Here is a 26,678-nt window from a genome sequence, read left to right on the forward strand (position 1 = left end):
CTCTCGCCCGGCCCGCCGGGAGCGCCGAGCAGCCTCCGTGCCGCCGTCCGGCGCGGCGTGTCCCCTGCCGCGGCCCGTCGTGCCGGCGGAAGCGCTGCCGCAGCCCGCGAGGATGCTTCGGGCCTGGCGGGCGCCGCCGCTGGCGCGGGCCCGGGCCGGCGCCGCCCGGGGCTGGGCGCGCTCCGCCGCCTCGGAGGCCGCGGCCGAGAGCCGGGAGGATTCTCGGTACCGGCACACGGTGCTGCTGCCGCGCAGCCGCTTCCCCGCGCAGCTCCCGGGGCGGCTGCAGCCCGAGACGGAGCTGGAGACGCAGCAGGTGCGGCCGGGGCCGGGCCGGTTCCCCGGGCGCGAGTCCCGGGAGGGACGTGGGGCTGCCCCGGGCGCTGCGAGCCCTGGGCCGCCAGGAGGGCGGGGGTGGCCGGCTGGCTTTGTGTTCGGTCCCGCCGCGCAGGGAGAACTTCTGGCGAGTCTGGGCTCTCGCCTGGCCCGGCCGTCCGAGGTCTTTTCTAGAAAAGCTCGGGCTCTTGATGTATTTACAGCTTGGATAGTCATAACTTTGATAGAGTTTATTTTGGAGGAGTGTAAAGACCGTCGGGATAGCGTAGTGCTAGTGCTTATAATCTTAGGACTAGTATTTCACCCTCTTCCGGCTTTTACGTACTTAAAACCCACTAAATGCCTTCTCTTGCAGAGTTGGAAAAGTGTATTTGTTTGTCTGTCTGCTTTATTTGTTAATTTTAAATCCAGACATTTTGGAAGTGCAGAGACTTGTGATGGTTTTGGTCTTTTCTACAGAAATGTGGTTTTTCAGAACTGTACTCATGGCAAAGGCAAAGGAAGACAAAACAGGAATTTTGTCTGCATGACGGACCACCCTATGCCAACGGAGACCCTCATGTTGGCCATGCATTAAACAAAGTAAGTATTTACTTATTCCTATTTTATTCTTGTGAAGTGGTAAAAACTTTACTGTCATGTGCTCTCCATTCCCATTTAAATCAATAACACTTTAAAGTGTTTGGGGTTTTGGTAGTTTGGGCTTTTAAAAATCAGTGTTGGGGTTATGTGGATGCCATATTTTGCCATGTTGATATAGATACCATACCCCAATATAAATACTGTGTACTGAATGCTCAGTGTTCATTTTGATTCAGCCCTGAGATTTACAACATTACACTGGCCACAAAGTGAGAAAGACTCAAATTGTGAGCTGTCACCCACAGCTTCTCAGAGTCCCAGTGAGAGATGCAGAGCTTGGTCTGCAGCAGTGTGCTCTAGGCCAGTGCTGTAAGTCCAGCTCAGTGTTTTAAAAGTGAGAGCAAGTCAGACTTGTTGACTTCAGGTCTTGTATCTCTCAGCTGCACTGGTTGTGAGCTCCTTGGATCAGAGGACCTCTAAGGTTCTGCCAATGTACAAAATTATAGGCAAAAAAAATTAAAAAATGCAGGGTCTTTGGATCACAGAGTGGTTTGAGTTGGAAGGGACCCTAAAGATGATGTAGTTCCAAACCCTCTGCCATGGGCAGGGACACTTTCCATTAGACCAGGTTGCTCAAAGCCTCATCCAGCCTGGCCTTGAACACTTCCAAGGATGAGGCACCCAGAGCTTCTCTGGTCTTAAATATAAATTTATCCTGCAGCTTTTTATATTTGCATTTTTTAAACAGGAGGAGCTTAATTACAATTGTGTCTGTTCCACATGGGGGAGCTAAAGTGATAACAGACCCTTATGGCTTTTCAGATTTTGAAAGACATCACCAATCGCTTCCATGTGATGAGAGGTTATAAAGTGCATTATGTGCCAGGGTGGGATTGCCATGGACTGCCAATTGAGTTGAAGGCACTGTCAGAAGTCAAAGGAGGTGAAAATCTTTCACCAATGGAAATTCGGCAGAGAGGTAAATAAAGGCTTTTAGGCTTTATTGTGGCCTTTTCTATTAGTTATTGGTGACATTTTCTGTGATCACTGGGTGTATTTGGCAAGCAGAGTAGAATGGAATCTGATGAAATGGGATAATTTCACATAGGCTTAATTTGTTGCTGTAATGGGCATGCAGAGCATTGACCCTCAGTTTAAAAAAACCAAAAGGAGGACAGGGGATTTAGATGTCTGCTTTGATTAACTGTATAGTGGCAGGAAGCTACCATTTATCAGATCAGCAGCCTTTTGGTTTTTAGAGGCTGAATTTGATTAGGAACTGAAAACATATGTGTAGAAGTCAGGCTCCTTCAGGGCAGCTTGGCTCAGTATCACAAGTAAAAATGTATTCGTTGACTGTTTTTAACAGCCCTACAAAACTATAGGGGGAATCCTTTTGAAGAAAGTCTGCATTATATGGAAACTTTTTTTACGAAATAATTTCAAATACAATATGTGTTGAAAGGCATCATCGTTCAACTGCGAAGCTTTTGTAATGAGCAATTGAAACTGCTTTAATTTGAAATTGTGGTAATGAAATGGACTAACTTATTTTCAAGTGTATTTACTTTGAAAATTTTGGATCAGCATCAATAGAGGGAGTTTACTTTCACTGTTACTAGTTTTATATTGAGAACTTATTTTGAGAAATTTTTCTACCTAACAAAACGTATTTCTCCCCCTTTCTTAAAAAGAAAATTTATAGCCTAAAGACTTGTGTCTACTGTTCCTGTGTTAGTGAAAAAGTGCCACTCCTGGATCTGTTTGTTCTTTGCAGTCATTTTTTGTAGCAACCAATCTGAAATATATGTATTTTGAACCATAATAATTAGGGCATAGGTTCACTACATTCAGCTCCGGCTTTTACTAAAAAAAAATCAATAGTGCATTTTAAGTGGTATTTTATTGATCTCAGTGTGCTAAACCATGTGCTTAATGGAACCTTTCCCTTCAGCCAGAGCATTTGCAGAAAGAGCAATTGAGAAACAGAAAACCGCCTTCATTCGTTGGGGTGTAATGGCAGATTGGGCTAACTGCTACCTTACATTTGATCCAAAGTATGAAGCAAACCAGCTGAGAGTCTTCTCCAAGATGTATGATAAGGTACTGTATTTCTGTGGATGTCTGTATTGATTTTTCATGAGTTTTGTTTCTCCTAACTTTCTCTTTTCTCCTCACTGTCTTTTCTAGGGTTTAATTTATCGGGACTATAAACCTGTGTTCTGGTCCCCTTCAACAAAGTAAGAACCAGCTTACTATTTTGTCTTCAAAATTTTAGCAAGGGTGCTAATAGCTTTTGGTGTTGCAGCATGTAACTTGTGTTTGATGTGTACCAGAACAGCCTTGGCTGAGGCAGAACTTGAGTACAACGAGCAGCACGTCAGTCGCTCTGTGTATGTGAAATTTCCGCTGCTGAAGTCACCACCTAAACTGGCTTCTGTGATAGGTACGACTTCTCTGTAGCTTTAGAGACTGACAGCTTTGATTTCTGTTATGATTGTGAGTAAAGTACTTCTAATTTATGTCTGTAGATGGATCATCCCCTGCTAATGTGCTAGTCTGGACCACGCAACCTTGGACTGTGCCAGCCAATCAAGCAGTTTGTTACATACCAGACTCAACGTAGGTGTCTTTCACTTGGTTCAGTTGTCTTTGTCAGCCCTTACTGGTATTTAGCAGCAAAATTACAACATTCTGGACTGCCATTACAGTTTACTTAAGGCATCTTTTTTGGGTTTTGTAAGCTTTGTTCTATATCTACAAATACATTAATTTCTGCCTAAATTTTTATTGAATTATTTCATGAGGCAAGGTTACCTTGAAACTTTTGAGATTTATGAGTGAATTGGGCAAGTAAAACATACTTGTCTGTCTTTTAGAGATGAAACATCTCACAGATTGATAGCTTTGTGGTGTTTGTAATTATTTAATATCACAAATGCACATTTCCATTGCAGATACTCAATTGTAAAATGTGCAACAACTGGACAACGCTTCATCCTTGCAGCAGATAGAGTTGAATCTACAGCTGCTGTTCTGGACACACAGTTTGAGGTTATATCAACATGTAAAGGTATATTTTAATATTGTTAATCTTAAATTGCTTAGAAATCTGTTGGTAGGTGTCTGAAAACCAGTTTTGATGGATTAAATGTGTTCATAATCTGAGAATTTGATTCACTAAAATAATACAAAGAGGAGGAGGTGTCTGTCAGATTTACTGTTGGTGCACTGGAGCTCAAATTATCATCCAGAGATTTCAAATGAATTTTTAAAATCTGGATTTATGCTTGGAAAAATTAAATGTAGAGTGAAAGTCTGTTCAGTATCAAAATCTTAATTACACTGAGTGCAGTTTTTCTTTCCATCTATTGTTGATGACAAGAGGTGGCTAATTACAAGTGAGACTGGTTGAGGCATTGCAGGTGGCTGTTGTCTGTCTGGACAAACTAAAGCAGTTGAGTTGACATCCTAACAAACTGCATAGTGGCATTTCCTAACAAGCAGGCTTGGGATTCAGAGTCATGAGTTGGGATTTAGTGTGTCATTTGTGAGCTTTGTTCATTTGCCTCTGTCGGTGATTCAGTGCTGGAAATACGCATTTGTGATAGAGGTGAGGAATGTGTTTCTATGACTTTTTGTTTTTCGGGGTTTTTTATGTCTTTCCGTGCCTTCTCTTTCAGAGGAAATCTTGGTTTTACCTAATGGTGAATTACTGTGTTTTTTCTCACAGCTTCCACCTTTTTGAATCATGTGATTTATAGATAACATCCAAGAGTAGTAGAATTGAACCTTCTTAAAAAGATATTTTGTATGGAACATGTTCTTTTGAACTTCCCATATATTCAGTAATTAAATGTATTTGTTACTTTTCTGTGTTTGTGTACATAACTGTGTGATGGCAGTTCTTAAACATGTTCCTTCTGGAGAAAATCATTCTGTGAACACCATTTTGTCATATGGCATATTTCTCAAGCTCTGTGATTCTTGACTTTCAGCAAGGCTTTAATAATAATATTTCTTCTGTGTGTTTTTTAACCATTTGTTCTTTTTCTGCTCTCTGGTAAAAGAAGCTGAATGCATGAATTGTTTTTCTATTTTATCTTTTGTTTGTATTTTTCAGGTGCAGATTTGGCAGATGGTTCTTGTGCTCATCCCACCATTCCTGGGAGAGTCTCTCCCCTGTTACCTGCAAATCATGTGACAATGACAAAAGGGACAGGATTAGTTCACACAGCCCCAGCTCATGGTATGGAAGATTACAACGTAGCTTCCCACCATCAGCTACCCACGGTACTTTATCTTTTCAGCTGTTGCTCTTGATTGCCTGCAACTGATTGACTGTGTGCCCCTAAAATGATTTGTTTTAATTTATGCATAAAACTTGAAAATGTTTTGAAGCATTCACAGAAGGGTGAGTATCACTAATGGCCTGCAGAAATGCAAAATTAATCTTAAAGAAATGTGTATCAGGAAAAAAGAATGAAGATTCCTTCTGCTAATTAAAACTTACAGGGAGGTGTTAGATTTTTCTGCTCTTTGTGTAGCTTTGTTTTTTAAAGGTGAGCACAGAGAATATTTGTCAGATACTGACTCTTGCTACTCAGAATTGTCTTAGATGCACATCAGTAAGTCCCCAGTTATGTAGGCTTTTCAGCAAAACTTGTTTCAAAACATACATAAATACAACTCATTTATGCATGGGCAGTTTGTGATTGATGAGAGTGAAGATTCAGGATATGGGGCATAGAGAGGGTTAGGTTTTGCACTGTTTATTTGAAAACTCACTGACATACCTGTGACTGTGATGTATGATAGTTGTGGTATGTGTGCAAATGCAATGGTGCCCATTTCTTCACCTAAAATTCACTTACCTGGTAGATTACTAAACTGCAGTTCTCTAAATCTGAAGTGTACTTAAATATTTTGTTACTCATCAGAAAATGAGTCACCCAGTAGAGTATTTAACACACTTTTGAATACCAAAAAGTTAATTAATTGTCACATGGTATTTTGTTGACATGACTAATTTATTTACTTTCAGGATTGCCTTGTGGATGAAAGTGGGTGTTTTACAGAAGCAGCAGGTCCTGAGCTTAAAAACAAGAATGTCCTTGAAGAAGGGAATGAAGCTGGTGAGCATTTGATGTTTGACCACTTGTTACTTCAACAGTTACAGTCCTGCAGGTATATTTCGAGAGTTTGTGTGAACTGGCCGCATTTCAAATATGGATGAGGTACAGGCATTTCTTGCTAAGTGTTGATAGAAAGGGCTGAGTTGAGGTTAACAGCAACCATATGTCCAAATTGAAATTTAATCTTGCTTCATTTTTTCTCTCAGTCATTAAGATGCTTCAAGCAGCTGGGAGTTTGTTAAAAGAGGAGAAATACGTGCACAGTTACCCCTATGACTGGAGGTCTAAAAAACCAATGATTATTCGTGCCAGCAAACAGTGGTTTGTAAACACAGCAGATGTGAAGGCTGCAGCACAGGTATGTAATTCTGCTTTCTTACATGACACTTGAAGACAACTGATGCTGTTTGGAATCAGCAAAAATACTCTTGCTGTAGCTCCCTCCAGGATATGTTCTTCCCTAGGGTTTATGAACAGTAGTTGAAAAGTGTTAATTACTTGTTGAAGTGAAATATGTTGTCAATTTTTTTGTCAATGTTGATATAATCCAGGGTAGCTACACTGACTGGTATATTTTCTCATTGTATTTACAGATGTAGAAGTTTCTTAGAGCTACTGATTTTTTTTCCCTAGAATATTTTTAAAAACATGATGTTTCAAGGAATTAAATTAGAAGAGAAAATTTTATCACTGTTAAATTTACCTTTTTTGTTAGGCTAGCCTCATGTGGCCAGACATCTTTGTTTGCTGCCCTGTTAATTTTGTCACAGTCCTATCTTAAATAACTTTAAAGCTTGGGGTCTTTTGCTCTTCGAAGTTATTTAAATTTTGTCACAGAAAATTCAGACCAGCACCTTAGAGTAACAGTGATTTTATTCTAACTAGGGCATGAGGTGTATATTCCATATTCATCTTTATCTAGGATGGATGAAAATGTTGTGGTTACTCAGCAGGGCTGGGTGTGAGTGGTAGCCCACTACGGTCAGTTTGTATCAAGGTGGGTTTTCAAAGCAGACAACAGTACAAGTTGCAGTTAGCTTTTAAACTTCAGATTAAGTCACTGATGCAATTTTTAACTCATTTTTAGGGTGTGTCTGCTAAAGAATCAGAGAACTGGGGTTTGGTCAGGAAATACACAGTATATGCAGTGTTCACATGAGTTACGGAGGAGCAGCAGGCAGTTGTCTGAAAATGTGTTGTTTTATACTGCAAGTGGGAGAGTAGATCTGTACCATATTTTACTGGCAAAAAACATTGTGGGCAAGCTGAAGCAAGTTCAGCAGTTCACTGTCTCCTTTCTAGGATGTGCTGAAGAAAGTGAAAGTGATCCCTACGTCTGCTGTGAACAGGATGCTGGAGATGCTGGATAGAAGGACATTCTGGTGCATATCACGGCAAAGATGCTGGGGCGTCCCAATTCCTGCTTTTTATCAGAAGAGCACAGGAGAATGCTTGATGAACAGGTACCTGTCTAGCCTTAGACACTGAGAAGTGACAGAAGGAGCACTGTCTATTGTGCTGCAGTTAATGGTATTATAAAACTCATTATTTCAAGTCGGAATACGTGCTTTTACTTGTAGTTTTTTATACACAGATCTAATTTACCTGTAAGTTATAACAATCAAAAACTTGTTGCTGGAAGTGACTTGTATGTAAATAATAGGAATCAATTTACTTAAACACTTAAGTTACCTAAAAACTCCACTTGAGATTAATTGCTGCTTTCATCCCTTGCCTTCAGTGAGTTGACAGTCATGATTGGCCTTTCCATTTAAGCAAGAAGTGAAAGAAGTGTTAGAACAGACAGTAGTTGTAATTGTAGCACTTTTTATTGAACATGCCAGGTACTGTGTCAAAATAGCTTTTTGGACTTAAGTGACAGTGAGATCTGAAGTGGAATAACCACACTGGTTACAGAATAAGTAAGTGCATTTTGTTTCAAAACAAAATTAGAGTGGTTTTGAAGACCAGCCTCAAGTGTAACTGACCTTAGCTATATGATTTGGTATATCCGGATCTTCAGATGCTAGCCTTATTCTGCTGTCTTTTGGTTAATAGTATCCAGATATTGCAAACAATGCATTTCAGGAATTCTAGACAACAAACATAATGCAGAGGAAATCCAAGCTATGCTTTAAAACAAAGAAGCTCAACCAAATATGATCCTTTTCTGTCCTGTAAGGACTAATAGAGTTCTGCTTTTACTTCTTTGAGGAAGAGTTTTCCAGTTGTGAATGCCCTCTAAGAGGTGATTTCATAAAAAGAGTATTGTGGAGTTCCACATTCATTGAATTAGTTCCATAATATTTTCTGCCTTGAGGTAAGCTGATGTTACTCTGTTTTGTACACCTTAACCTTACGACCTTTTGTGAAAATTCATTATAAGTTTTCACAGTTGGAGATGAACTTAAATCTGTTGCACAACTTTTTTTTTATCCTGATGTTGAATAAATGTGCTGGAGGAGTCCAGCATGTTTTCCAGAGGCTGTACTGAGCACACAAGCTGTAGATAGTAGACAGTAGTAGGTGAGGCTCAGGGTGTGGAGAGCAGGGAATGGACTTTAGACAGGTAGTCCTTAGCTTCACCTGGTGTGACTGGGTGTGTAGGTGCAGAGAGATGTACTTTGGCTCTCTCACTGTAGGCAATAACTGTGAGAAAAGACCACAATAGCCACAATGTCGTTTATAGTGCCTGGATAATGCTGGCACACATCAGGAAATAAATGTGGGGCGTAAAACCATTTTACCTGCAAAAAAGGATGTGTGTGTCTCTATAAAAAAATTACCATTTCTGAGGAATACTTTTTATGTTCCGGTTGAAGAGTAGGTTTGAGAATGTGTGTGTTGCTTAATAATTGTTAAATATGTAGTTTAACAAGAAAAAAAGTGTAATGAAAACCAGTCCAGCAGCGGGCACTCAAAAGTGAAGGGCACCATGAAGCAAAAGCTCCTTCTGAACACTGAGGAGCTGGGACAGAAAGCATTTGAAAGGAGGGATGTGTGGGAATTCCTTCAGGTTCTAGTAAAATCACCTTGAAAGGCAGTGGCCTGTATTAAAGCCCCTGCCTTTTGTGAGTGCTGGAGCTGTGTGATTATTCCTGGAATTGTGCAAAATGGGGCAGTTGTGGCATTTTGATGGGGTAAACTCTGCCATAGCTATAACACCTCCACCTTTGTGTATAGGTGTTGGCCCAGCAGTCAGACTTGTAGGGAGTGAACAAAGGGACAGCATGGCATGTTTGGGTAGAATTGATTTGGGGAATAAAGAGGAATGTTTGGGAAGAAACCAGACATACTCAATATGCTTGAAAAAAAATATTTATTTCATTTGACTCACAGCTTCAAACACGCATTTATAGCCAGTACTCTTTACTTCTAACTTTACTTACTCTAGGTGGAATTTTCAAAGGAAAGTGTAATAAAGCAGTCATTAAATATTCGAAAGTTAACTGGAGGATACTTCTGTAACTGGAGTAGGAGAGGTGCACAGAATATTGGCCTATAGAAATGACAGGCAAATTTAGAAGACAGTCTGTCAATTCATAGGTCATTTTCCTGGACACCAGTTCTTATTGAAATAAGCAGCTAAACCTGATTGTTTTGTTACATTTGCATTATAATTTTGAAAATTGTATTACAACAGGTTGCTGACGTATTTTTTATGGAGTTTCATACTTAGACGGTGTGAATAATAAAATTTAAACCCCAGTAAATAACTTGCATTTCAGAACATGAGCTGTTTTTAACTTGAATGCTGGATAAAAAACGTTTCAGTAGCAGCTGCTGTGGCGTTTTTGAGTGACTATCAAAAGTAACAGCATCTCCACTGGAAGTCAGTGTAGTCCACATGGAGTTGCTGTTACATATGAGAGCACCAGTGGTCGATCTTGAGTGATCCTGTTCATGTATCACCTGTAAAAAACTTCTAAAAAGAAGAAAAAAGGCCCTAAAATGAACTGCTCCCTCTGAGAGCTGCCCCTGAATTTATCACAGGGAAAAATGCTGAAACCCCTTCTTTCAAGGTGGAACTGCTTTCTCTAACAGTGTTTTTGCAATCCAGTCTTTCTAACTTAAAAGCCAAGAGGTAGTTGGTAATGTTTGATGCAGAATCTCCATGAGTCTCCCTGCTGCTGTGGCCTCTCCATAACACTAAAAGGTATTTGATTCAATGACATTGTCATTTATGATTAGAAATTTAACATACCAATGATGTTTAAATTCTTTTATGCAGAACATTCTGCATCATATTGTGACCAGGAGTATAAAAATTATTATTAAAAACCCCTTATAGGAGAGAAAAGAGCGAGCACAAGGACTTTTTTGTTATTACCATTTTCAGTAAGAATACAGAAGTGAGATTCTGTGGGATTTTTCTGCACAAATGGAAAAAAGGACTTTAAATAATTTAGAGTACATACACAAATAGATGCTTACGCTGCGTGACAGCTTTCAACATTTAATAGATTTCAAGAGAAGACATTCTAGGAAACTCTGTAACTCATGGTAAAGAAGAAAGAGCTCCAAAACTATGAGAGTTGTATTTCAGCCCAGATAATAAATGTGAGATACATACTTTAATCTGACTTCACGTAGTAACTGCTTTAAAAATTCGCTGTTCAGATATACAATATCTATATATTATATATCTGTATATATATCTGTATATATATCTGTAATAAATAGTAGTATTGCAAAGATTGTTCTAATGCCTCACAACTTTTATCCCCTTCCCTTTGACTTTGATTAACATGTAAATTAAATTTCTGAAAAACTCCACATGTTGTTGAAGGGGGTCTGTCCTGTGCTCTAATTTGTTTTTTAAAACAATAAGACATTTCAGTGAATTGCAATTAATAGCAGCTTACCATCCCCTGAATACTTACCACTGTAGTATCGACGTTCTTGTAAAGCAGAAGATAACTTTCCCTCTTTGTCACTGTTGGAAAGGAGATGGAGAGAACATCAGGCTCTGTATTCTGCTCCTGACTGTATCTTAATGCTGCCTAATTTCTGTTAACAGATTAAATAAGTGTGCAGCATAATCAATATCAGGCTCCCGGGTGATTGGCTGGAGCCGTGGTAGCGTGAATCGCCGTGGGGCTGTCAGAGCGTAGCAGGGACACGTAATGCAAGTTCTTCCAGATAGCCTCTGAATACAGGGCAAAGTTTTACAATGGCCTTTATGGCTCACTCGGGGAATTATCATGCTCACCTTGAAGGCTGCAGATTATAAAGTGATGAGTAGTTATTTGAGCAAGGTGGTTTTCACTTGCACCTTACAGAAAAGTACTTTGCAAAAATCCTGTTCCTTACAGTGCAGATACCTTAAATAAAGTTATTTCACTCTCGTAGTAAAATTAATCATAAAGATCCTGTGAGAAGAACAGAGACAAGTGCAGGGGCTGTGTTTGTTTGTCTTGTGTTTTTCAAACTGTAGGAGGAAAAAAGATTTGTTGACAAGGTACTCTGGATATTTTTCATCTAAACTACCTCCTCTTAAAAAATGCTTGTTAATGTTAATTTATATTCTATAGGGAAACACTGTATAGTGAAAAAAACTTGCACTGCTAAAATGTTATATTTTTTTAAAATGTGATTTGAAACTATTATAGAATTTTGAGAATATTGGTCAATAAAAAGTTGACTTCACAGTCCTTGACTCCTTATTTCTTCCTAAATGATTGATAACACAAATCTGACCTTCATTTACTTATCTGAAAACTTTTATCTGTAGCATAATTGTACCTGTTGGTTCTTGTGCAACAAAAATGTCTCTAAAAAACACAAAAGTGTAATCTTTACATTGAATAGCAATATACTCGATAAAAGGTTAGCCCATAGTATGTTTTGTGGGAATGGTGTATCTTCAAGGGTACACAACTCTTGTGTGATATTGGCAATACTTACTTTAAATGAAGGCAGGCATTGTATTATGGTTTCCCAAGGGAGAGTAATAGCAAGGTTTTATTTCCTTCTTGTCTCTCCCTTCCCCCACCTCTCATGGAAAGGAAAAAAATGTGTCTATTTCTATATGTTGTCCAAGATAGTTTTGGTCTATAGCTGGATTTATCACTTTTTATAAATCTCTCCAAATATTGGTATTGTGAAATACCTGTAGAATATTTTAAAAATGTTTAGGTTGAAAATTAATCACTGGAGTTTGTCTCTCCACTGAAGTGTATTTGCAATATGAAATAGTTATGTGGATGACAGGCTTAGTTCCTGTTTAAATTTTCTGCTTTACAGGATGCGTTGGTAGCTTTTCTGCACTAATTGTGGGTATGATTCCTGATCAGAGAATTTTTCTGGCTCTCATTGAGGCCATTGAGAGCCATTAGCTGAGCACTGGATTACTTCTTGCATGAATGACTCAACATACACAAGTATTTTACGTGGTAATAAACACATTTCAGGGTAAATAATCCTCTTTAATTTAGCTACTCTTGTCTTCTGCTGGTGACTTTCATGGGTAAGACTCGGCTAGTGAGAGGAAGGCATTGAAATTGTGGAGAGAGCTCTTGAAATCCTCAGGTGAAGACATGGTTATCTGTAACTGTCTTTGTATTTTACACTGATAGTGTAATGGAGAAGAATCCAAGGTAGAAAATTCTGTTGGCAAAGAGTGAAAAATAATATTGTGTATTGTTTTTTCTAAAATGTTCCTGGGTGCTGCAGTATCATCAGTAAAAGTCAAGATGTAAATCCAGCTTTGTCAGTGGAAGATATTGATCCTGCAAAAGACAAATTCAGTGGAAAAGTTTAGTCCAGGCTGATGCAGATTTCTTTTTTGTTTTTCTTGCAAGCTTCCTGAATTTGAAGATTTAGGGGTAAAGGAGGCAAGCCATAAGGGTTACACATCATCAGCTATCTGCCAGGAATTGTACCAGGACTGGGGTTGTTTGCTTTTGTCTTGGAGAAATTATACTCTGTCAACTGGAAGTATAGCCAAACAGGCCTCTGTGCAAATATTTCTGGAAAGAAGTGGTACCATTCAGAACTGGAGCTCCTCAGTGTTGTTCTAGCAAGATAAATGTTAGCAGATACATTACAAAGCCATAAATTGTGTCCTACCAGCATTTAAGTGGAAGGTGAAGGATGCCTGTACTGGTTTGAAAGGGGCAGAATGGTGGTGGTGCCAGCTGGATGTCCGTGTGTGAATGTTGCTGCTTAATGGCCTTTCCCTTCAGAGAACATGCTGGGATGTTCTACAGGAATTTATTTTGAGAAGTAAATTGATTGATTGATGGATTGATACAGAATTGATGTTCTGTCATTGCAAATTGAACAGTTGAGCAAAACTGCATTCTTTTTTCTTGCCGTTGCAGCTCATGTCATGAACTGAAGCCATTTGTTCTAAAGCTTCTTGGAGAACAAGCTTTTGTGCTTAAAGCCTGTGTGTAAGAGTCCATTAAGTGTTTTAGTGATGTAGCTCAGCTCATTAGCACTGCAGTAAAATACTGTGCTGAAAACCAAACACAAAACCGAGTGATGACTGAAGAAGATCATTTGCCTTCTGTGTTTTCAAGATAAATATGCCAGTGCCAGATCATCATTTTACTTTTTCCCCTTTTGCAATACTGCGTCAAGAAATTAGTTAACTGATGAAATCTTCATTTATCAACTTACAAACAAATCTCTGGTGGCCTGGGTAACACAGCAGGATTAGTTTGAAGTTGGCAGGTTATGATGATCTGCTGTACTCCTTAAATACAGCAGATGTCTTAAAAATCACCTCTTCAAGTGCTCTGTGAGTCAGCAAGACAAAGTGTGTGGGGTTCCTCTTTGGTTTTTTAATATACCTTAATTTATGTCTAGACTTGGCATTAAGCAATATTAAAAATCAATTCCTCGTAGCCTTACCTACTGGGGCCAAGGATTGAATGTGTCATAAATAGTGCACAGAACTGCACACCTTGAGGTTGCCTTATCTGTTCAGATCAGAAAAAACCGCTTAGGTAACTTCTTAATTTTTCTTATTTCCATAATATCTGTTTATTTCAGGACCTTTGTTCTGGCTGGTGCTATGTGTTATGAGCTCGTAGATTGCCTTCACAGTGTACATTGAATGGTTCATTATCACTTCTCTACTGGGTGCAGAATTTTCAGTTTCTTTCATTATTTGGATTAATATATTTCTATTTATTACAATTTTAAAAATATGTTGCTAAAATGGGGGAATTCAGGCAACTGGAAGCCTAATATACTTGAAAAGCTGTCATTTCATCACTCCTTTTCACATGAGTTCTCAAGATCTCTATATCCAGTAGGAAAAATAAATCTGTTGTCAAAAGAGGAGATATTTTAAGGGGAAATAGTTGTGTATTTTCTTTAAGTAAATAAATAGCAAATAAAATGGATTTTAGAAGTTTTCAAGCTTCTGGTATCTTTCCTGAGTGTCCCAATTATGGAGTATTTGCAGAAGAAGATATCTGGAATCCATGTGGGTTTTTATATGTTGTACAAATCCTCACATCTTGGAAGGCAAAAATAGAAAATCTCTAATGCAGGCAGGAAACCGAAGTCTTGCCTGGATTAGAAGCTGGAAAGTCACAGGTTCTAAATGGCTTGGTCTGTGTGTGACATCTCACTGCTTTGGGTCTGGGAAAGGTGTGATTAATTCCTCCATTCATAAGCCCCTTTTTTCTTTCTTCTAACCCAGTGAAACTATCGCAGATGTCATCAAAATAGTGGAGCAGCAAGGGACAGATGCATGGTGGGCCCTCCCTACCGAACAACTCCTGTCCAAAGAGGCTGTAGCAAAGGTAAACTTCTGACTTTAGGTACAGCAGGTGTTCAAGACAGTTGAGTGATGGGAAATAATAGAAAAACTTTGTTTATTCCTATGATCCTCTTTAGTCTTGTACCCTCATGAGAAGATATCTTGTGAAAGGAGTATTCAAAAAGTGAGATCTGAGTGGGGCAGTATACAAATGGATTTGGATCAGAAGGAAAGTGACATCCGAATTAACCAAATTATGCACCCAAATATGTATTAGGTTTTAGTCATTAAGATGGATTAGAATTTTTATTTAGTTTTTCCTAATTTTTTATTGTTCTTTAACAATACCTAAGATAGCACAAAGCTGTAATGTTTCTGTGCCATCTGAGGCTTTCTTTGTAATTTTTCCTTGCCCTACATTGGGTTTCCATCAGTAATTATCTGAAAACTCTCGTCAAAAATTATCTACATTATTCTGTGTTCACTCAGAAAGTTGGTAACAGAACCTATACAAAACTGGTCCAGAAACCAAATTTGCTTTATTTCTAGCTTTGAAAAGCATTGGTGGTATAGAGTATTCTATTTGCATTATTTAATAATTATTCTCTCAATAGGCTGGTGGTCATGATGTTTCGGATTATGTCAAGGGACAAGATATCCTAGACATTTGGTTTGACAGTGGAACTTCCTGGGCTCATGTTTTGGAAGGTAAAGAATTCCTACATGTTGATCCTTCTTTTAAAATACTTTGAGAACAAAATGTAACTGTTGTGTGTAACAGTGTTTGTGTCAGCAAAACTGAGGCAGATTATGCCAGCAGCAGTCTGGCTGTGACTTGTAGAGCTGCTTTTGCTTGTAAAGATAAGGATTTAATGTTGGCAGACTCATTTTCAGCATAATTAAAGTTCAGGTTTTTCTAATATTCTGCTCTAATGATTCTGCCATGTGTAGCAGTACTGTGTAACTGCTAATCACATGCTGCTTGTTTTGAGTGGAGAAGTGTCATGGCACAGACAGCCCAGGTACAGTGTTGCTAGTTGGTAACACTGAAATTGTTTTTCGTTAACAAATTTCAGTTTGTGCTCATCTGTGCTATTTGAAGCAGAACAAGACTAAGATCAGCTGCTGAGTCTAAGTTTTATAATTTAAAAGTGTAGGTGTGCTTTTTCACTTTTGATTACTTTCAGTAACCAAAGCAGTATATTGTGGCTTAAAATATTTATTCTTGCTATATGCTGTTTATGGTTCCTACTGCCAGTAGTTGCTACTCAGCAGGTAGCAGTTAGATATTTGTATAAAAAGATGTAAAATATACACTGTTTGCCTGGAGGATAGTGCAAAGTCAGGAGCTCTTTTTAAAGGAGGAGTCTGGTCCCATACATCAAGTCTGTTGGACTTTAAACTCTCTGTACACAATTGCATGATAACAATCTTGTTGAATTATAAAACACGTTAGTACCAGAGTTTTATTTCTTAGCAACGCGGTCAGGCTGCAGTACCATCAGCAAACATTAATTTTCTAGAAGACTTTTACATATATTGAGATTTATGCTCTTTAAAAATATTTCTGGCTTGATTTTGAAAGGTCTAACAAAGTAGCGGTATTTTATGCAGTTACAAACTTGCATTGTGTAAGGGCTGAACACCTCAGCCCTCTAATCCTGTGTAAAGGAGATAACTTTTCATAAGGAATAGCAGAATCAAGACTCTGGATTTTGTTGTTAATTTGTGTTAAGCTCCCATATGGATTCTATAGTGTCTAATAAATGTTTGGGTTATCACAGTACAGACTTATTCCTTCATGGAACAAGTTCCTCTTCTGTACCTAGTCCTCTCTTTTCATGAAATTTGCTGGAGCTTGGTGTGTGTAAGGCATCTTCTGCTGTGTGACACAACTGGAATGGCCCCACTGCTGTACAAGGTGGGGATTGGCTCACCAGCAGTGTAACCTGCTAACCCTGTTTATTCTCAGAAATGACACAAAAATTGCATTACCTTTTTTCTGTGTAATTGGGCCTTCCAGCCACTGCCACAAGAGAAGTACAGTCTGTGATTCATATCAAGCTGCTAGTTTAATTCACCTTTTATGAAACTTTGCAAGAGAAGTTGTTGAATTAAGCGTTTTGACATCTATTTCCCAAATACGCTCCAGTTTTTAAAGCTTTTTGCAGAACTTCTTCCAATATCAATGATAATCAGCAAGGTTTATAGACAGGGTAATGGGGTGAGGTTTTTACCAAAGTAAACTTGGAGAATAAAAAGATTAAATTAATGGAGAAATCAAAGATTGCTTGAAGAATGTCATAATGGGAAGAGGAACTAATTTTGTGGTAGGAGGTAAGTGATAGCAGATGTTGTTGCTGCCTTCTAATGTCAGTGCTGGTGGCAGAGGTTCTCAGAAGAAAGCAGGATTTACTTTCAGGGCAACTGCAGGATATAAAAGATGGCTAAAACGGAGACTAATGTTTGTTTCACTCAACCCTGAACTCAAGTTATTGAAAATTCTAAATCAATAATCTGTTAGTAACCAGCAGGAATAACAGATATTACAGATTTCCCTGTCAGTTCCAATCTTGTGAAAGTAATTCCTTCTCTCCAGCATTTCTGTGACTCAGGGAACTTGGGCCTGAGTTTTCAGTGCACTTGACCCAGCTGCGTCTGAGTTTACCAAAGGAGATGCAACTGTTACAAAATTAATCCCTTTAGCTGATGGCCACACAGATTGCTGTTGGGAAGGGGGTGAAGAGGGCCAAGAAGAGAGATTCTGCTGAATGAGGTTAAGGGAATTGTTCATTGACAGCCAAGCCCAATGTGTAAATCATAGGTTGCATTACCTTTTGCCCTTGCATAGTCCTATTTCTAATGCTTGCCCTGCTGCATCTCATTCCAGGGACTGGGCCTCTTTCTGATGGACATGGCTTAAAGTTACTCTTGTTCCATTAAATTATGGTTGGCTTCCTTTTTCCAGCCTGGGTGTGCCTCAGGTACCACTTGTAGCTAAATGACTGATTAACCAAACCGTTCTACATCAGCAGTGTGGCAGGTAGGAAGGTGCAACCCACACACTAAAATCAGAGATTTGGCTACTAGATTTGTAGTCACAAACCCAAAATTGTACAGATACAAGTAGACTGTGTGAAATAAACTGGCACCCTGGCACTGGCATCACTGAGAGCAGATCCACAAGTGCAACGTTCTCTGAAATCCCGCTGCCCCTAAAGTTTCCTGGGGATGCTGTTTGCTTTGTTAATGCTCTGTTTGCCTAACACTGTTTTCACTCAACAGTTTATTGTTGTGCCCTCTCATCCTGTTTGTTTCTTGCTACACATGCCTTAAATATTTTTTTTTTTTTTTGGAAGAGCTGTTCTATGCAATGTTAAAATTTAAGTCCAAATGCTTCATACTGCATTTTCACAAAATGCTGTGAGGTAGAAGAGTGTTAATCCACTGCTTTCAAAAAGAAAGTGGGGTAAAAGCAACATTTGGTTCAAAAGCATGTGCTGATTTTAAATACTTAATGCTGTGGTGCCTAGCACTTTTTCTGTTCTTTTGCTTTGAAGTTCAACCTTTTGACAGAGCTCATTTCAGTAGCTCCTTCTGGAGCATCCATTTAAGAGAACTCTTTAATGTCTTAAAATTCTCCTACGTTTTCCTCATGGGCAGAGTGCCATATTCACTACAACCCTGAGATAATTATTTTTTAATATTTCATCTAAATATTTTTAATATTTCATATAAAAATGCACACTGGGCTTTACTGTGATGTGATTTGCCACTGGTAAAAGTCACACAGCTTTTTACCCACAGTTTTGTGGGTATTGCAATGATGGTAGTTTTCAACATCGTAACTTTTTTTCCCTATCTTATTGGCTAATGTTTAACCAAATGAATGTGATTATTTTACAGCTTGACTATCTAAGTGTTTAAACTTTTGTGCTGACTGAGAGGTTTGAATTTATCTTAGCTGGTTCATTCCTGGCATTAAAATACAATACGTTTAATCTAAAAGTCAAAGTCTGTAAGATCAAAGATATGGAATCTTGAAATCCAAATCAGAAGGATCATAAATTATAATTCTCTTCAATGACCTATGTACTATACCTCAGTTAAAATAAACAACAGAAAAGTCTCTTTGGGATTGTTGGACATACTTCTCAATTGACCAAAAAAAAAAAAAAAAAAAAAAGCACTGTTGTATTTAATTTTTATATATATATATAATAATCACAACTTTAACAAAACTGAGGAAGGCGAGCTACTTATAAGGCAGGTTTTGCATATGCAAACCTCATGTTTGTATTTTACAGATAAAATGTTCAGGCCTCTGTTAACTTTGCAAGCACCAGTAGCCAACTTGCCAGATGTACTAGTTCCTGTCAGAAAAGCCCAATCCAGTTTGCTCTTTGCAATCAGTTGTTTGTTGAAATTCTTCTCTAACCACTGGCATTTCCATGAAAAGTTTCTCTAAAACCAGTGGCTAGTAAACTAGTTGTAAGTAACAAATGTGTTGTTACATATTTTCTAATGTTACTGTCTTCCTTACCACAAATATTCTTATTTTATCTTGTCCTCACAAGTATTTTTGCAGTCTCTTAATACAAAGGCTGCTCCTTACTTACTGTACTTCTAAACCCCAGACTCTTGGCAGGTTTCCTTGAATGAATAAGCAAATGTGTAAAAACTGTGATATCCACCCACACATTTTTCCTGTGCTACCTGGATCTGTGTGGCCTTGACCTTTGTAATGTTGAACTTCCCTTTATTGCAGGATGGATCTAAATATCGAAACTCCCATTAAGTTAGACAAATAAATCAAGTGTGTCAGTGGCAGAAAGAAGCATTGTCTAAGGGGTCCTAGGAAGAGTTAAAAAGGAGATAGTGAATAAAACTTGAGTAGAGGAACTTCTGTCCAAATACTGAGAAAGCAACACTATCAACTTGTAGAATCAAAACTGAATTCCTGACAAATATGTGTATGGTTTTGCACCTTTGTCAGCTTTAACTTGCATGTTCTTCTGTGTTCCACATTATTCTGTTCTCACTCTGGTGACCTGTCTGGGACTGCTTAGGACAAGGAGGAGCTTCTTGAGTCAACAAGTTTTGTACCTTTTTGTACAGTGACTGAATTCCACCAGTAAAGCCATTTAAACTGTGCTGTCCTCTCTCAACCCTGTGGAATAGCTGGCTTTGCTCTTCTGATTTTAATGTGTAGCTAATACCCTGTCTGCCTTGTAGCCCAATTTTCCTCTACAGTACTCATTAGCTCCACTTGCTCTTCCCTAGCATTCCTCTTTTTCTCCTGTGTGTGTATTTACAGGGAATAATATCTCTACTCAGCCTTCACAAAAATAAACTAAACAAACCAGGCTTTTCCAGATGCCTCTGTCCCCAACAAGCATTCTTGTTTCCCATGTTGTCCTAACTCTTTCCTGAAGTTTTTAATCTTCCTGGAACACCAGTGACCAAAGATGTAATTTCTGTCACAGATGAGCACTGGTCACTGCCAAAGCTTCCTGCTCTCCTCTGTAAATGCCTTTCATGAGCTGGTTGAGCACCTTACCTCTGTAAGGTGCCTTGTGCCCTGAGTAATTCCAAATGGGAAGGCTCCAGATGGTGGCATAGATTTCATTAATTCCAAAGTATATGAACTTTTCTTGGGTTTTCCAGTTTGTTTAGGAGTACTTGGAAAGTATTCTGAGAACTCTTGTGAAGCAATCTGAGCGTGACAGCTTCTTTTCATAATTTATTATTTAGTTTGGGAGAGAGCAAGCTTATTTGTTAAATTCTGGAGTGGAGCAAGTTTTGGATTATTTTAAAAATTGTGATACTAATGAATCCCTTGTATCATGGTTAAGTAACTATACACCATTTTGAAAATGAATGAATGAAAGAAAACTTACCTACTGAGTTTAAAAAGCAGAATAAATGTTACTAATCACTTTCAGAGATTTTGTGTGTTAATTGTTTTAAGATACAAGGTCTGATATTTCAAATAAAATGTTCTGGTTTTAAAGGTGCAGAGCAAAGAGCAGACACATACCTTGAAGGAAAAGACCAGCTGGGAGGTTGGTTTCAGTCCTCTCTCTTAACCAGTGTGGCAGCAAGGAAAAAGGCACCATACAAGTAAGTGTGTAGATTGCAAACACGTTTCTAGTCCATTTATTGAATGCTGGGCTTTTGGAAGTGTGCATAAAGTAGTGTATAAACAAGAGAAATCAAACCAGTGCCAAGTGTCTGAGATATGTTCTTATATTTTCAGTATAAAGTTTTTTTCATATTAGATAGTAATTAATTTACTGTTTAACTTTTTTCTGTCATAATTCTCATAATGTTTTCATTCTTAGTTATTTAGGAATTGCATTATCAGATACAAGTCTGGCTTTTTGCAATCTTTCCCACTCCCATAATTAAAGAAATTCTTTGGGAAGTGCAGTGTGCAAATCTCCCAAGATCGACTTGTGAATTCAACAGTAGGCTGTAGGGAATTTGGAATAGCTGTGTGCTTGTGTTCTGCTGGAGCTGTGGCACACCATTTATCTCCTGGAAGATGGAGAGCATAGGGAAGGGGAATGTCGCTCAGCTGCAAAGAGGCTGTGCAATTTTGGGAAATGTATCGGCTTAAAAAGTAAATAACACTTTAGTCTTTAATTAATCTGAAATACACGGGGATATCTAAACAATCTGTTGCTTGCACAACAAAATTAAATAAGGAAAATAAAATTGTTTGCTCTCTTTGGATGATAGTACAGGGCATATTCATGGTTGGTTGAACTTGGGGGATGAAGCCTCAGGCTCATCAAAACAGGGGGTTTCTGTCTGCTTTGTCTTAAGAGCATCCTCATTAGAAATCTATTCTTAGCACGGATTTTTCCCTGAGATTTTGTTTTCACTAAAATCTTTCCTGCAGGACTCTGGTGGTTCATGGCTTTACTCTTGGCGAGAAAGGGGAGAAGATGTCCAAATCTATTGGCAACGTGGTTGACCCTGATGTCGTCATCAATGGAGGCGAAGTAGGTCAAGCTCCTGAGTTTCTCAGAGCTGCCACTTACAACCTTTCACTGCCAGATTCTGCAGCTGTCTTGTGGCAGAACTCTGCCAGCAACAAGTACAGGCTCTTGGCTGTACTGAAGTTCCATTTGGCTGGACTGAAAACCTTGAGTTGTGTTGTTTCTGCTGTAGTGCAAGAAAAGCCCTCACCTTTCTTCTCTGCTAAGAGAAAAGAAAATTATGCAGAGGGTGTAGAATGGTTCTTTTTTACCAGTGTTGATGGAGTAATGGAGAAGAGGAATAATAAAAAACAAAAAAAGATTAAAATCATGAACCTGTGCTGTCAAAATGACTGAAGCCTACCATGTGTGGCTGGGAGTGGAGCAGTCAGATGTAGCAATTGCATCTCAACAATCTCTGCTCTCAGGCTGTTATTGACTCTGGAAACTTCATTCCATGGTCAGGGAGGTTACACTGCTGGTGCTTCTCTGAATTTCCTTTCCCCCCCCAAGTCCTGCTCTTGCTCTTTCTGAGGCTGCTGAGATGATTTTGCAACTCACTAGACAAAAGAATCAGTTCTTGAATGACTTTCTTACCTGATGAATTACAACACAAAATTGTTTCTCTTCTTTCAAAAGGAGAAAAGCTGTTTTCAGAGTTGAAAACAGTCTGAAGGGGAAGAAAAACCGATACAGTTTTAGATATTAACATTGCTATTTTGATGATAAGCATTCAAAGGATTTAAGACTGCAGATGAGCTTCTCTCAGCTTAACTGGGTTCTAGCACTGCCTGTACACAGAGTGCTGCAGGTGTGGGTTGTAGCCCTGCTCAGCAGTAACCCCTGCTAAAAGAGGGGGAAGCCTCCAACCACAGCGGCCTCTGGGCACATGGGACAGAGTTTTAAGTAGTCCTGCGAGGAGCAGGGAGTTGGACTGCATGATCCCTATGAATCCCTTCCAGCTGGAGATATTCTGCATCTCTGTGCTTTTCTGTCTGTCCTCAGGATCACACCAAGGATCCTCCATACGGTGCTGACGTTCTCCGCTGGTGGGTGGCAGAATCCAATGTTTTCACGGAGGTGCTGATTGGGCCTGTGGTGCTCAGCGCTGCCAGAGATGACATCAACAAGGTAAGAGCCACCAGTGCAAACACTGTTCATCCCAACAACGGGTCCTCTGTGTACTGCCTGCAAAGCTTTCCAGTCTTTAGACTAAAGAGAGCTTTTCCAAGCTTATTTTGGGATGTACTACTGCTTTTTACACCTGTGGGTCAAAAAACGTGCTGAGAAAAAGACTCATTTTGGAGATTTGTGTTCTGGTAACAGCCAGTCTTTCTTTTTCTGTAGGTCCTTTTGCCATGTGCTCTTCATGGTGCCTTTGTAAAAATTCAGTCATTTTGAAAAGTAGTTAGTTTTAGTTAATGATGGAATTATGAGCATTTTGTGTTTCATCTAAAGCATAGGCTAATAATGTTTAATTGCTCTGGGTTGTCCTAGCTCCGGAATACGTTACGTTTCATGCTGGGAAACGTGGAGGGCTTCAATCCAGAGACAGATTCCATCCCCCCTGCAGAGATGTACGTAGTGGATCAATACATGCTGCATTTACTGCACGAATATGGCAGCAAGGTAAGGGAGAATTGTGTTTAGATGAATATGTGTGTAATGTTTTCCTTTGGTTATATTTTCGTCAGGTGTGTGAGTAAAGTGTGTTTGTGTGTGTCAAGCAGGCACATTACAACCACAAAGGATCCTTCAATGCAATGTGCACTCCCTTAAGCCCATCTCAATTTTTGAGGAAAACTTTAACATTCTTAACTTGGTTTTCCCACTAACTGCCCAAGGCCTCAAATTAGAAGTCGTTAAAAATAGATATTAAAAGAAACAAACCCAAAAACTAGAGCTTTGAAAATTTTCTATTGTACAGAACTTTGTAATTTCTGTCACTCAGAACCATTTTGTTGAAACCATGGGCATAGTTTCTGGCGTTTCCCCTTTTCTTTCCACTCAAACTTGAATGGAAACTATTTCTTTGGCCTAACTATTAACTGACTTAACTTTTTTTCCCTCCAACAAACTTTCAAAGTTTCTGCCAGACTTTGTGCCACTCATTCCATTTTCTGTAAGTTTAGTTTATCAGGGGCTGTCATTGTACGCTGTGTGATGCAAACCAATGCACTGTTCTTACCTCCCTTTCCCAGGTTACAGAAGCTTACAAACAATATGATTATAGCAAAGTTGTTCGACTGCTGCAAGCATTCTGTTCCAGAAGTTTGTCTAACTTCTATTTCAGCATGATCAAGGACAGGTGAGTTCCTTCCTACTGCCTTTAAAAGGGAAGGAAGAAAGGACTGGGGCTGAAATGGAGGTAATAAGGTTCCAGGTGAATGCTGAGTGAACACAGGTGTCTCAGAGACCTGTCAGTGCATTCAGCTCTGTGGTTGTCATTGTTGTGCTCTCTTCTGTCCACTGGCGGTACTGAACACTAAAAGGTCATCAAACAAGCACAGTTAAAACCAAATAAATATTTAAAAACAGAGTCCTGGATCTATATTTCTATCTAGAAAGGGTGTGCATCTGAATTTGGAAGAGGAGGAAGGGCTTTGAGCAGTTAGCTGTGCAACTAAGTGTATTTATTTGTTTTTTTTAGATCAGTAAAAGAATCCCAAGGCTGTGACAGATACCTGTGCAAATGTACAAGGGCTGTTTCATGGGGCAGGAGGGGTGGGGGTTATGCTGATCTTTAGTTCCCAAAACATGAGTAAAGGAGGAGTGGGGCAAGAGAAAGAAGCCCTAATGCTAAGGTTTACAGATAACCAGAGCAAAGAGCTGACAGCTGCAGGCTCAGCTCCCTGAGGACAGATTCTCTCCCCAAATTAATATGTAGAGAATCTCCCTTCCTGTGACAAACTCCTGTGGCTGCAGATGGTCCTGCCTGTAGGCCACTGTGCTTGCCTAGGGAAGGGCACTCCAGAAAAGCTTTCCTGAGAAAGGCTGGCTGGGTCAGACTCCTGTACATCCAGTAGCAGTCCCAAGTGTGGCTGTTGAGCAGAAACTTCAACATAGAAATACTTTCCAGCTTTCCCTGCTGTCTTGCAGGCTCTACTGCGAAGAAGCAAAGGATCCTAAGCGTCGTTCATGTCAAACCGTGTTGGCAGAAGCTCTGGACATCGTAGTGCGCTCCTTTGCACCCATCCTGCCCCACTTGGCAGAGGAGGTTTTCCAGTACATCCCTTACAAGAAAGGTAAAGCACATACCACTGCTAAGCAACTCCTTTAGTGCACTGTTGAATTGCACAATTACAGGGAATGCAATTACAGAAATATGACATTCTTTTTTATTAATTTTATAGATACTCAAATAGACTAAAATAAGAATTATTTTGTTTTGCTTTCAAGATGCAGAGGGTGTGTTTCGTACTGGCTGGATTAATGCAAGCTCAGCATGGAAGAAGCCTGGCATTGAGGAAGCAATAGAAGGTGCATGTGCAATGAGAGATTCCTTCCTTGGGTCCATCTCTGGCAAGAACGCTTTGGAATATGAAGTCATCATTGTAATTGAGCCTGGATTGCTGTTTGAATTAATGGAGGTAAAAAATACAACTAAGAGTAGTGTTGTCTGTATGAAAACTTTCTTCTGCTTTGTACTTACCAGAGCATCACAGAACAGGGTGGAAGGCACTGCTGGAGCCTGTACAGCACAGCCCCGTGCTCAGGCAGGCTTAGCTAGAACAAGTTGTCCAGGCCTCTGTCCAGTTGGTTTTTGGATACTTCTGAGGATGGAGACCCTACCAGCTCTCTGGGCTACTTGTGCCAGTGTTTGACCACCCTGAAAATAAAAAATCAGCTTTGTGTTTTCTTGGAGAAGGATCACCATCACCCTGCTGTCAATGCTCTAATACAGCATCATATGGTGGGATCCTGCTGGCCTTGTCCCTTGGGAGAGCAGAACACTGGCTCATGGGCAGCTGCTTGGCCATCAGGCCCCTTTCTCTTGGACACTGCAGCTCAAGTCTGTCCTCCTGCTCCTGGCAGGAGTAAATCAGACTCTTGGTTCAAACCATCCACTCTGACTAGGAACCACAGTTCATTATTTATTTCATAGAATGGACAGTTCTGAGAAATAAAACCAAGTCCTGAGTCTGAAAGTTCTCTGTCCCCCAGGCCCTGCAGGCTGAAGAAACTTCCAGTGTTTCCCAGTTGAACGAGATAATGATGGCTTCCCAGACAACCCTGCTGAGTGAGCTCCCCAAAGAAACACCTTCAGATGCAAACATCATCAAAGGGACCTTTCTGATTAACTTGGAAGGTAAGATAACCATTGCAGACAGGCTCCTGCACTACAACACAGGGTTGTTTCATGGCTTGAGTCTTAGCTACAGCTCCAGCCTCTCTCTCAACAATGACACTTTCTTTGACAGGTGGTGACATCTGTGAACAATGTTCATACAAAGTTATAGCCAGACCCATTGCCAAAGCAAAATGCCCTCGCTGCAGGCGATACACAGCCGAGTCCTCAAGCACTCCCTGCCCACGGTGCCTCCAAGTCCTTGCTGCTGGAAAGGGGAGCACGTGAAGAAAAAATGCCTATGCAAAAGCTGCTCCAAAGTGGCTGAAGCAGCAGGTCTGCATACTGGAACCTGTAGAAGCAGATGCTTAAGCCCCAGCCTGAGCAGGAGTATCATATATTTTGGGGAACCTTATGTGTATGTATATATATACATATATATATACACTACTTCTGTATATCACTTTTCAGCTTAATAAAAAGGGTGGTTAAAAATAATTGACTGGTTTACTTGTTCTTAGCAACCTGTGTTTGTGGAAGTTCACTTCCATATAAGAGAAAATCCCCAGTGAAACAGCTCATGTTTAGTTTTTATACCGGCAGCTGGTAGTTCAGCATAACCCCAGAGAACC

General features: G+C 39.6%; 1 protein-coding gene across 1 annotated transcript; it reads left to right on the forward strand.

Moving 5' to 3' along the window:
* Positions 1-107: 107 nt before the first annotated feature.
* IARS2 (isoleucyl-tRNA synthetase 2, mitochondrial) lies at positions 108-26,544 on the forward strand. Its single transcript, XM_058836153.1, has 23 exons — positions 108-316; positions 796-918; positions 1,741-1,897; positions 2,873-3,021; positions 3,109-3,158; positions 3,255-3,364; positions 3,450-3,540; positions 3,876-3,991; positions 5,042-5,211; positions 5,963-6,053; positions 6,260-6,411; positions 7,356-7,516; positions 14,713-14,815; positions 15,387-15,480; positions 20,787-20,895; positions 21,680-21,782; positions 22,764-22,889; positions 23,256-23,387; positions 23,960-24,066; positions 24,858-25,003; positions 25,158-25,348; positions 25,923-26,067; positions 26,180-26,544. The coding sequence occupies exons 1-23, from the start codon at positions 113-115 to the stop codon at positions 26,332-26,334; spliced, it is 2,985 nt and encodes a 994-aa protein (XP_058692136.1). The 5' UTR covers positions 108-112; the 3' UTR covers positions 26,335-26,544.
* The last annotated feature ends 134 nt before the right edge of the window (positions 26,545-26,678 follow it).

Source organism: Poecile atricapillus, chromosome 3, assembly GCF_030490865.1.
Source record: "Poecile atricapillus isolate bPoeAtr1 chromosome 3, bPoeAtr1.hap1, whole genome shotgun sequence".
Taxonomy (NCBI): domain Eukaryota; kingdom Metazoa; phylum Chordata; class Aves; order Passeriformes; family Paridae; genus Poecile; species Poecile atricapillus.

Coding starts and splice junctions, on each gene's coding strand:
- IARS2 (XM_058836153.1), top strand. CDS start 113: ATGCTTCGGGCCTGGCGGGCGCCGCCGCTGGCGCGGGCCCGGGCCGGC. Junction 6,054..6,259: donor TGAAGAAGGGAATGAAGCTG/GTGAGCATTTGA, acceptor TTTTTCTCTCAG/TCATTAAGATGCTTCAAGCA. Junction 21,783..22,763: donor TCGTCATCAATGGAGGCGAA/GTAGGTCAAGCT, acceptor GTCTGTCCTCAG/GATCACACCAAGGATCCTCC.